This window comes from Lactuca saligna, chromosome 7, assembly GCF_052625555.1.
Source record: "Lactuca saligna cultivar CGN05327 chromosome 7, ASM5262555v1, whole genome shotgun sequence".
NCBI classification, from domain to species: domain Eukaryota; kingdom Viridiplantae; phylum Streptophyta; class Magnoliopsida; order Asterales; family Asteraceae; genus Lactuca; species Lactuca saligna.
This window is the reverse complement of record NC_136423.1, coordinates 37,668,602-37,681,687: the sequence shown is the minus strand read 5'-3', so window position 1 is coordinate 37,681,687 and position 13,086 is coordinate 37,668,602. Positions and strand designations below refer to the sequence as shown.

General features: G+C 33.8%; 1 protein-coding gene across 1 annotated transcript; it reads right to left on the bottom strand.

Moving 5' to 3' along the window:
- Window positions 1–973: 973 nt before the first annotated feature.
- Window positions 974–3,832, bottom strand: LOC145005947 (cationic amino acid transporter 9, chloroplastic-like). The gene is made up of 8 exons (XM_078965048.1): window positions 3,526–3,832; window positions 2,790–3,199; window positions 2,523–2,699; window positions 2,187–2,411; window positions 1,917–2,093; window positions 1,575–1,832; window positions 1,364–1,453; window positions 974–1,243 (listed from the first exon to the last, which is right to left on the bottom strand). Exons 1-8 carry the CDS (start codon window positions 3,728–3,730, stop codon window positions 1,100–1,102), a joined length of 1,686 nt encoding a protein of 561 aa, XP_078821174.1. The 5' UTR covers window positions 3,731–3,832; the 3' UTR covers window positions 974–1,099.
- Between the last annotated feature and the right edge of the window lie 9,254 nt (window positions 3,833–13,086).

The following is a 13,086-nucleotide window of genomic DNA, read 5'->3' as shown; positions in this document are numbered from 1 at the left end:
ATCTATCTACCTTAATCTTAACACCTCTAACCCACCACATCCTTACCTATTCACACCCACCAACTCCCAATCCCACCTCCATCCCCCACGGCCCACCCCTACACACCCACCCACTCCCACTCCCACTCTCAAGCCCACCCCACACCCACACAATATATATATATATATATATATATATATATATATATATATATATATATATATATATATATATATATATATATATATATATATATATATATATATATATATATATATGGCTTAGGGAATATGTGGCTGTCATGTACCTAAGCTTATATATAGAACCCTCCAAACAATGTAGTTTTGATCCATTTATATCAAAACTAATCATGATATCTCTTTCACTATTCTTCATAAATCATGTGACTTACTAAATCGATCAAATTTATGTTCTTTTTCTTCATTGTGTTTAAAAACTTAAAGCATTAAAAGTCGTGACCATTTCATTAACCCTACTAAATTCTAAATAAAAACTAATAGAATAAAAGATAAAAGAAAAACATGTCATAACTCAATCAAGCTTTTCACAAAATCATTGGATATATTTTTTCAATTGAAATACAAAAAGTTGAGTTATATTCATTAAAAACTATTGGTTTTTTATTTTCTTTATAAACTCAATAATCATTTGCAATTAAAATATATATAATTGATCTTTTTCATACCATAATTGAACTTAATTCAATAGTATTCTATTAAAACAAAACTAAGATAAAATGAAATTGGATTTGTTTTGTTTAAAACTACGCGTTTAAAAAGTTCTATACCTAAGCTTAGGTACATAACAACCAGATATTCACTTTTCCTAAGCTTGGGCCCTACAAGAAGGTTTTGTTCTTCGAGATTGTCATTGTAACTCTTTCTTTTTGGTGGTTCAATAAAAAAACAGTCATTTAAAAAAAAAACAACCGATTGATTAAATTTAAGGATCCATGAACCGATAACATTCATCTTTCATAACCCTATTTTAGGTTATATATATTATTAGATTCAACAAAAGTATGGTTTTTAAACTGTGGTTACAACTTACAACAGGGCCCACTTATGGGAAACAAATAATACTACAACAATAACGAAATTATTGAGCTTCTATTGATGGCAATGTTTGGTAATAATTGGTGTCATCACTTGCATGAATCGCATTATATTGCCCATAAAATGCATATACAAACCCAGCAACAATGCTTAACACCACAAATCTCACCCATGCTTCATAGTTAAGCTGCAGAAAATATTAAAACCAGTTTCAGCAAAAATAGCAAATAGCAAGTGTTGTTATAAAAAATTTGACACATATATTAATAAAGAATAGCAAATAGCAAAAGCAAAAGCAAAAACAAACCTGAGCGAAAAGGAATATGTTAAAAAAAATGCAGACAGCAGGCAGTATTGGGACCCACGGGCAAGAAAAACCAGGTGGATCTTTATAAACCTGAAACATAATACCAAATTTATAATTTAGTAATTTATTTCAAAATACAATTCCTTAATAAGAAAAAAAATAAATAAACAATATATCGAAAGTAGAATGTTATAATTGACTAGAAACTCGCCTGCCTAAATTGAAGATTTGCAGCTGCAAGGATTGCAATAGCTAGGGGTAAAATAAGAAATATATACGCAAGAGTTGAGCCACCAAATCGATAAAGAATTCCAGTAGTAAAACCACAAAAAGCAATTACAATAATGCTTGTGATGACATCTGTCCTCTTTGACATTGAATTGGTTGAGAGTTGAGTATTAATATTAATATCAATATTATCATCCAATCGAAGAGTTATTACACATGCCGCAACAACCGAGTAACCTGCCTACAATTAATAAAAAAATAAAGTAAGACGCTATAAATATATTAAACAAATAAATGAAGAAAGCGATTAAACAAATAAACATACAAGTGATCCAACTGAGAGAATATGCGATAGAAGAGTCACGTTTAACAATCCAGCCAAAATACAAGCAACAATTCCAACCCAAATTTGAGCATGAATTGGAGTATGACGCGTTGGATGAACCTTTGCAAATATTGCAGGTAGCAAACCATCCCTTCCAAGCCCAAGATACAACCTAGACTGCTCATTAAAAAAAAAAAACTCGATTATTTAAATGATGATAACACATGTGTACTTGTGTACTGTGTACTGTGTATTGTGTACTGTGCTTGCCTGAACATAAAGGCCAACCAAAAGAGTAGTGGTAAGTCCAGCAATGGCACCAATGCTGATTAGGATTGATACGGAGTTCAATCCTTTGGATTTGAATGCCTCGGCTAAAGGAGCATCTTCACCGAGCAATTTGTAAGGAACCATTCCTGTTATAACTAAGCAAACACCGATGTATAGTACAACACAAACGAGAAGGCTCCCAATGATGCCTATTGGTAGGTCCCGCTGACAAAAGAAACCTCTATCAGTATGTAAAAAGCCTGTAGGACATGACAGAACAGAACAGGTTGTACTGTGTTTTTTTGTTTTGTTTTGTTTTGTTTTGTTTTATGATACCTGTGGTCGTTTAGATTCTTCGGCGGAATTCGCAACCGCATCAAATCCAACATATGCGAAAAAAGCTACAGTGGCCCCGGTCAGTATGGATTTAAAACCGGTTGGAGCAAAAGGTGACCAGTTTGAATCATCAACTTCAAAAGCACCAACAATGATCACCACAAAAACAATAGTTACCTGTCATCATGAGCCAAAAAAAAGGATAAATTTAATAATCCAATGACAATGACTCTGACACTGATACTGACACTGATAGTGACAGATTACCTTGGTCATGGTCATGACAGTATTGACAAGAGTAGATTCTCCAACACCTCGACATAGGAGAATTGTCAGAAGGACTAGAAGGATAGGAGCTAATATGTTGAAGGATAGAAAGCCAAAAATATCATCACCACCATGTCCAACCCAATTGGGAATGTTATCTTTCACAGAGGGTATGAGATCTAATATATTAACTATGTAGCTTGCTAAGCTACGGGCTATGCTAGCTGCACCAATATGATAGTCAAGCATCATTTGTGTAAACACAAGAAAAGCAGTAAGCTCATTGAAAGTTGTGTATGTGTACATGTATGCTCCTCCAACAACTGCAGGGAATCGAGTTGCTAATTCAGCATAACATAAGGCATTCAGGACACATGATGCTCCTGCCAGTAGGAAGCTGATTGTAACTCCTGTAATAAAAATGTGTTGGTAATATTCGGGATTAAATCGTCGTATGGTAGATGACATGAATTCATGATAAAAAAAATCAATATTTTGTGAGGAGTGTAAAATCTTAAGAGATAAATCAGGCTTAGAAATCAATTTAAAGGGTGTTTGGTTCACAGAATCTTTTGGTGGGAATTGGAAATCATTATAAAGCTCATAATAAACTACTGAACAAAACAACTTACAAGTTTAACACTCTTGCAATCCCCCAACAATACAGATAAAACTCGATTGCAAAATCAATGATATATTGTTAAGTACATGGTTTAAATTGTGAAATTAAACGTACCAGGACCAGCATCGCGGGCGATGGTGCCGGTGACGACGAAGATACCTGCACCAATGGAAGCGCCAATGCCTAATAAAATCAAGTCAAAAGGGCCAAGACGGCGAACCAGACCTTCGCCTGTGTCAGATGATTTGCCTAGTGGTTTAGATCTGAGCGCTGAAGACCAAAACTGAGAGAAAGGTGATGATGAAGAAGAAACGCTCATCCTATAATTTACAGCAAATTTGTATCTTGTATTCTTCAAAACTGCGACGAGAAGTTCGCCGGAGAGAAAATGATAGCGGAGGATATCTGACTCTGTGTGGACTAATAATCAATCATTAGCATGAGTTCAGAAAATAATTAAACTTGAAACCCTGATGTTGTGAAATGTTTACAATCTAGTCCTCAGGGTTATGGGTTACCTATAAACAAAATAGGAAAACACAAATATATTTTTCTAATTTAGTTATATAATTATTTCTTATGTATCAATTAAATTATTATTACTTTATAAACGCTCACATAATTTTTTTTTTCTAAATTATAAAATAAAGAAAATTCATTTGAAAAAATAGCTTTTTTTTATTTTATTTTTGACGGTACATTTAATCTCAAATCGAATTAAGACATTTGAGGTAAATAATTAATTGTACAATTTTTTAAATAATAAAATATTTTATATAAAATGTTGTTGTATGCAACTTTCTTTTAAGGTATAATTTGTTTTTACTTTCTTATATATCCTATCATAAAACTATTATTTATTTATTTATAATAATAAGTATGATTAGTTTGAGTCTATTCGTATCCTCATGATAGCTAATTGCATCTCATAATTCATCTCCGTTCATATATGCATGAAGGGGGTTGCGAGTTCTTGTTATTGTGTCACAAGTGATTACATCAAAATCAATTTAGAAGTAATTGATGGTAGTTGTTTTTCATGGAAGAGGAAGAATGGGGAATGAAAAGACGATGATGGGAATCCATCATGAGATGAACGGTTTGATTGGGGGTACGTATTTATTTTCTTTTTTCTATTTAAAGTAAAATTACATAAAATAAAAAGAAAAGAAAATTGAAAAGGGTATAATAGTTATTTCATATCAAATGAAAACACAAGGATCAACCATGCAAGATTTAAAAACCACAAGGATCATATTCATCAAAAAAAATTAACATAGAATGAAGTTGTGACATTTAGTAACTATAAGGATCATTTATGTAATTTTGTCTTTTTTATAACCGACAAATATAATATATAATCTATTCATAAACTAACACATAAATCCAGTTACATCGACAAAAGGAAATGAACCATCGACTTCAAGGAGGGAGAGTACTACCTGATACAGCTGGGTAAAAAACCATTTGGTAATTTTGTCTTTTATAAATGAAATTTCATTAAAAATTTAATAGAAATAATTAATTAGTAAACAATTAATTAATAAAATTAAAATATAACTAGAGGTATTAAATAAAATATTATTAAAAAGTGAGGGGTTTAAACTTGAAAATAGAAGCAAAGTCTTTTTAGGTTGCAAAAGCTAGAAAAGATATTATGAGAAAAGGAAATATTTTGTTAATATATATTAATTGGAAATAGATAATTGATCTATTAATTTGTTATGCGATTAATAAATTAACATTGGATTAATAGTTAAATAATTGATTTGTTAATTTATATGGTTAATAAACTCATAAGAAATCAATCGGAATTAATTAAAATATTAATCAGAATTAACTTGGAATTAATTGGAATTCATTAAAGGTGCAGGTAGTGAATTGTAATTATTCAATAACTGAACAAAAGAACAAATTCTAGAAACTTACATGGCATGGATGGTTTTAAAGGCTCCTCTAAGGTTTTTGGAAGCCTACTATTTGCATAAAAGGAAATGGTTTGGATTATGATTAAATCTTTTATTTAATCAATTCAGATTATGCTTTGCTTGCAAGTTATCTAAACTATAAATAGGACCACAAGGCTATCAATTTTCGTTCGTGACCTTCCTAAAGTATAGGAATGAAATTTATTCATCTCTCATCTCTTTCCTCTTCATTCTACGGTTTCTAAGGTTTTGGGTGTGAGCCATCAGAGGCACGAGATTTATGGTGTTTTCTTTCTAGAGCTTGTTCAAAAATGATTTTATTGATTATTTACACCAATAATCAAAAGATATGTAAACCCTAATCCCTTTTGTGAATTTCGATAATAATAGAGGTTTCCTAAGGTTCTTTTATGTTCATAGATTCCAACTATCAATAGAGAAAACTTAGATCCAAATAGGTTGCCTGTGAACTTAATGGTTAGGTTTTTCTGCCACATGATTTTTAATATAACCTATAGACCCCATTAGTGGTATCAGAGCCATAGTTTTCTATTTGATCGTGCATGATAGTGAATAGATCAAAATTAGGCTTTATTGAAATTAAGCCCTAATAGCCATGATTTTCGATTTTGCTAGGGTTTCTTGAGACCCTACCTTCCCTAACCCTATTTTCGAAAATAGGGGAGTTACTTTAGGGTTTTATCTTGTTTCCTTACTTATTGTTTTAATAGCCTTAAAATAGAATAATTAAAATTGAAAAACTCATAGTTTTATATTATTTCCTTAATTATTGTTTTAATATCCTTAAAATAAAATAATTAAAATTGGAAAACCAATACCCTAGTTTTGAAAATTAGAAGGGTTTGGATTATGATTAAATTTGAATTATTAAATAATTATTTAATCTCTAGATGATTTAATTAATTTAATTAATTTGTTAATTAAAAGATAAAGATAAATCACAATTGGTTTAATATTAACTAATTAAAAGGTAATTTAGATATATAATATTTAAACCTTGTATTTTGAAAAGTTTTAAAATACACATTGTATATACTATTAAAATTTTAATATATTATATGTGTAAGACAAGTGAGTCAAATCACTAATACGCCTCATTCACGAAGCCATACTATAAGGGGTATAAATAAGCAGCCTATAAAATGACCGCCATTAGGTGTCCACTCTCACCCACTATTCCTTTGTATGGTGGAGGATTGTTAGCCGAATTTGATAAGACATAATCTCATTTAAAGTATAATGATATAAAAGTACTAGAACCTTCTTTAAAAAATCTCACTGTAGTTACTTTAGGAAAAATTTGAAAAGTATGCTAATCCATAAAAATGCACATCATGTTTTATATGTTGTTAGTGGAGCGTGTGTGGTTAACTGACACACTAATAAGTACTATAATGATATATGATGGTCATCGATAAAATTATCATTGTTAATGGAGTGTGTGTGGTTAACCGACACATCAATGTGAGATGGTAAATGGCATCGAGTTTGTCAATCGTGTTTGCATGGTTATTCACATCTTGATCCTTGGCATCCCAATCATAAAAGTAAGAGCATAATCTGAGATTAAACATGTTAATGATAAAATTCAATGAATCTCAAAAGATCTAGGAGTTTCATAAAATTAGAATTGGTTCGAATTTGATTACAACATCCATTTGCAAAGTTCGAGTCGAAAATATTGATCCTAGCCTTAATTTAAATTTTGGGTTAATAATTAAGTATTAAAATCAACTAGCTTGAATTTTTTTCTCCTACTTTTAGATGTCTTATGAAGATAAAAATGGTCTTACTCATTCTTATGGAAATGGTTTTCCTCAATCTTCTAGAGATGATCCTCCAATTTCAAGTCGATGTGAAATTGTTTTCCCTTCCATAGGAAATGATGGAACTGGACACCATCTCTCTTCAACTCTTCCACCTGCTACTGTGACTCTCCCAAAGTCACATTTTCCTCAAGTTGAAATATATGAAACTACTCAATACATATTGGGATGTAAACATCAAGATGGAAACTATGTGTGCGTGCATCTTATGAAAATGAAATAGTATCAAAATATCAAAAAAATTCTATTATAAGGATATTAGATAATACAAATCAAGATGTACTATGAGTTTTTAATGTTATTAGGTGGCATTGTGACTCTCATCCCCATAGTATAATGTAATGCCCGTGTTTTTGGGCTAAAGTATTGGTGTAGTAGTCTAAGTCAACCTTTATAACTCATTTTGAGGTAATAAAAAGGAATTATGTGAATATCATATGAATTATGTGATTATTTGCTTAATTATTACGATTAATGAATTAAGGATAAAAATAAGTGTCGAAAATAAATATTAAATAAAGTCGATATGTAAGGATAAAGTTGTACCGGTCGAAACAAGGATTTCAGAGATATAAATAATACCGAAATCCGAGTTATAATGAAGAAGTTATGACCCATCGAAGTTTCGCAACAAAACCGGCACGACGATGTGTGACGTAAAAAGTGAATTTACGATAAAGTACTTTTTATCCTTAGCGATCTAAATGAAAGTTGTAGTATTTGTTAAACCGAGAGCGTGCATAAAAAGAATGCCCAAATCTGACTACGTATGAGGAAGTTATGATTTTTCTAAGTTTCAGCTTAGTAGTAGACAACTAAAAATTCAAATTTTAGATCGATTAATTTTTAGCCGATATAACCTAAACTAGAATCGAAGGTCTCGTCAATAGTAGTACAACAGTAAAAAGACAGACGAAAACGGACGTCGAATGAAGAATTTATAAATTTTTAACGGATTTTCCTGTCCCGATCTGTTAAAAATAATAATATTAAAAATAAAGTCAAAATTAGCAGACAAAGTCTAAACGAAAGTTGTAGAGCATAATTTCACCTATGCGTGTGTATAAAGAACGTCAATAACGGAGCTCGTATGCGAAAGTTATGGATTTTTGAAGTTCGGGACACAAAATCCAAGAAAATCCCAAAATCTGAGAAATTTCTCATGGCTAGGGCTCGACGACGTCACCCTCGCCTGCGAAGAGCCCCGTGTCCGAAGCTGATGAATCATGAAGCACAACCTCTCCTTCTGATGCCTGGACCCTCGCCTCATTGCCACGTGCCTCGCCTCGCCGCCGCTTGTCCTCGCCTTGCACCTGACATCCCCCCTGCATGCGAGCCACGTGCTCCTTCCTTCTCCCCCTCGGTTCAAAGCCTCCCCTATATAAAGGGAGGTGCGAGATCTCCTGGTTTTTGGTTGGAACTTCTCGCATTTTTCACTTTGAAACCCTCTTTTAAGCTACTTAGCATCCCCCGAAGCCCCGAGATCATTCCTAATACCCGAAATACGTTCCGAAGTGCCCGAAGAGCCTGAGAAATTTATCTTTTTGGTTTGAAGCTCAACCTTCACAAGGCCCGATTTCACATTAAAGTTCCTAATTTCATCAGAAGCGATCATTTTAAAAAACAAAGTGCTTCTCGATTATCATTAAATCAAGTGAATGTGTAGTCACTTTCATCTTACACATAGATATGAAATATCTTTTGTAAAATACATATTATGTGTAATTATATTATTTGTTTATTTGAGATGAATGTTGAATGAATGTTTTATACAGGTTTTATATTGTATATGTATTTTTATCTATAAAAATGTTGGGTAAAACATGGGTAGATAGTTGATGTGTGATGAAATAATATGATGAGAGGCCTCGATGTTATTGTGATCCAGTCATCTAGCGGAGTATGGATGATGACCACAGAATTTTCTAGATAGTCCTGTGGAACGCTGACAGGCTCGCAACTTGTAGGTGTAAATGAGCTTGGGTGTTCATTTACTGTACTCCATCCCCCACATGGTTGCCTTATTTGACATACATTACTGGGAAACCCCCAAAGCAGTGTTGTCTCCCCGATGAAAATCCTTAGTCTAGGTCCCTTGTGATAGTTGTTTTTGGGACGTAAAGTGAGGATAATGAGAATGGGTAATCGGGTTATTGTTGTTTGATGAAATCAATAAATTTATTTATTGTGGGTTGAAAACCCTATATGCTCACCAGTCTCCTAAGCCTGACCCATTCAGCTTTCTATATTACATGTAGTGGACCCAGAGCATAGTTGGACGGTGAAGAGAGCTTTTTGGATTATAGGCGAGTAGTTGTAAATAACTGTTGTAAGGCTTATAATGTACTATTTATGCTTTTGGTTTGTATCGGAACATGACATCCCGAGGTTTTGATATATAATGAAAATATATATTTCTTTAAGAAATGTTTTGATAAATTTTATCATGTTTTGTTTTGGGGACAAATTACACAACATCTTTTAAAAGATTACTCTGATTTTATTTTAAAAGCATAAATTAAATCTGTCTTTTCTGGCCGAGAAGTTGGGGATGTTACATATTGTTGGAATAGTGTCTAAGGCTATAACTATATTCAGTTGTGCATGGTCCTTTTGGGTTGCCTTCACCATAGCAACTTGAAGGATGATTTATTAAGAGAGAGTAAATATTATAAGGAATAATATTTGGCTATTTGATTAATATAAGTCATAAATTAATTGGTATTAATTTGGTGGCTTAAAGAGATTAATTAAATAAGAGGGTATAAACTGTAAATTGTTTGATAGTTAGACTTTAGACTGTAAATCCATTAGGATATACCTTGGACGGATTCTAAGAGCTTTAGGATAGCTCAAATCGTCCATAGGGTTATCTATGGAATGGATTTGGATAGCCTTAAGAGAAGATTATCCAATTAGGGTTTAGGGTGAAACCCTTAAGGAGTCTACAAGTATAAATAGACCCTATGGGTGAGGGAATTCGACACACAACCTTAAGCAAGGAACCTCTGGCCGAATTCCTCCCCTCTCCTCTCTCCTAAATCATCTTGCTTGCTATTGGTGTTTGTAAGCCATTAGAGGAGTGACAATTGTGACTCTAGAAGCTCCAAGACAAACAAGATCAACAAGGAATTCAAAGGTATGATTCTAGATCTGTTTCAATATTGTTGTTTAACCTAATTAGCCATTAGAAGTCTTGGATTCAAAAGCATGTTTATTAGAAAGCCTAGATCCAAGCATTAGGGTTTTGCATGCGCACATAGGAAAGTTCTTATGGCTAAAACCCATCAGTGGTATCAGAGCCTAGCTTGGTTTTCTTTAAATTGTTGCTTGATTAACTGAAACAAACCTGCAAAATTCGATTTTTTGGGTTTTGAGTCACTGACTCGTCGAGTTCCAAGGTGGACTCGTCGAGTAGGCCTGACTCGGCGAGTCCCCTTGTAACTCGGCGAGTCCAGGCGTCAGGAATGGCCAGATTCGGGATTTTTTCATAATTATCTTATGGAAACTTACCTTAATCATATTAGATCAATATAAATCCGAATTTTTGAAAAATATGACTATTATCTTGATCTAATTAAAGATATTTATCATCTAATAAAATATTTAATTTCCTTATATGATAATGATTAATTATTTTGGTAATTATCTTCAAAGAAATCAAGATAAATCAAATAAAGATAATTAGAATATTAATTGTTACTTGGAATTATTTGTTATTTGATCCTCTATGTTTTTTAAATGTTTAAAACCTACCCTAAAGTTTTGAAATTTATATTTGTGATTAAAAGTTTTAATTTAGACAACTTAAATTTCAAACCCTAGATTTTGAAAAGTTTAAAATGCAACCCTATACTTATATGATATTACTAGAATAATATATATATATGTATAACTAAATGCTAGTCTTACCGCTAGTAGGCCTCATTCACGAAGCCGATCTATAAGGTGGGTATAAGGTTGCGGCCTATAAAATGGCGCTTAATGGGTGTACACTCACACCCACCGCTTGCTTGATTGGTGGAGGGTCGTTAGCCGAACGGGTAGGATAGGGCAACCTCATCCTCGCATTAAAAGTATAATAAGAAATACGAAGTAACTAAATTTTTTTTAAAATTTCCCAATCTTAGTTACTTTAGGAAAAGTGAATTGATGCAATCCCATGAAATTACACTTTGCACCTTGCTAAGATGTTAGTGGAGCGTGTGTGGTTTACCGGCACACTAATTGGTTCTAAGCGAAGGTGGCAAAGGGTGATTCATTGTTCATCATAGTTCGATGGAGCGTGTGTGGTTTACCGGCACATCGAATAGGTGATCGTTACAATGAAGGCACCATGTGAATTTGCATGGTAATTCACACCCGCTTTGTGATCCTCGGCATCCCAGTCACAAACAAGAGGGGCATATCGAGATTTAAACATGCCATTGAATAGTTCAATGAATCTCATCTGAATCTAGGAATTCTCAAAAACACTTAGGACTAATAGTTTAAGTTTTGTAATGGAGAATTAGTGAATCGTCATTCACTTACCTTCAATTTATTTGCATATTGGATTACGGCATCCCTTTTCTAGTATGTAAATGTTATTGTTGGATCCTAGCCCTAATTTTTCTTATTGGGTGATAATTAGGGATTCTTGTTCTAATCTATCTTTGTCCTTTCTATAGATGTCAAACGCAAACAATGCTGCTGCTAGTTCTTTCACGTTGATGAGCCTTTGCCAAAAGGTCACCTTCGATGGAACGAACTTTAGCGAATGGATAAGATACATTCGCACCATTGCTCGCTATGAGGATAAAGAGTATGTCCTCGACGAGAAGCTCGAGAAAATCAACCCCGAAGTTGCTACTCCCGAAGAAATCACCGCCTTTGAAACTCATGAGCGAGATGCAATGAAGGTACATTACATCATGATCGCCACCATGAACTCCGAATTCCAAAAGTCCTACGAGGACATGTATCCATACGAGATGCATCAAGACTTATTGGAGAGGTACCACCAAAACGCGAGACAAGAGCGTTACGAGATTTTCACTAACATGATTTCCGCTAAGATGGGTCATGGAGAATCTCTTACCGTGCACTTGCAAAAGATGCAAAGGTATGTCGACCGCCTTCGCAAGTTAAATGTTGACTTCGGCGAAGACTTGGCGATCGACATGGTGCTTCACTCTTTGCCTCCGATGTACAATCAATTTAGGATGACCTACCACATGAACAAAGAGGAGGTCACTCTAAGTAAACTCCAAGGTCTCTTGAGGGTTGATGAGAGCAATTTCAAGGACAAGTCTGTTGCACCAACTCCCAATCCATCCGCTGCTCTTGTCTTGGCTATTGGTCAAGGGAAGGGAAAGAAGAGGAAAGCTTCTTTGAACAACTATCGCAAGGTGAAAGCCCGAGATGGTTCCTCTTCTAGTGGGACCAAAGTTGATCCCTCTAAGCCCTGCTCTAACCCGAAGGAGGCAGAGTGCCACCACTGTCACAAGATAGGACATTGGAAGAGAAGTTGCCCGGATTACCTGCAAGCCATCAAGGAAGGAAAGATCAAGCCATCTTTAGCAGGTATATATGCAATCAAATCTAACGATTCTAATCATGCTATTTCTTGGGTTCTTGACACCGGTTGTGGTTATCACATTTGTTCTAATGTGCAGGGACTAAGAAGAAGTAGGGATGTGGAGCAAGGAAGGATCAATCTAATCACGGGGAACAGAAGATCGTCGCCTGTGACCAAGATTGGAGTGTATTCTTTAGTGCTTAAAAATAGTTTAGTTTTGGATTTGAACAATTGTTGCTATTCTCCAGAAATGGCTAGAAACATCATTTCATTTCATGGTTTATATAGACAAGGATTTAGATTTTCTTTTAATAATGAGAATGGTTCTATTTTGGCTTAT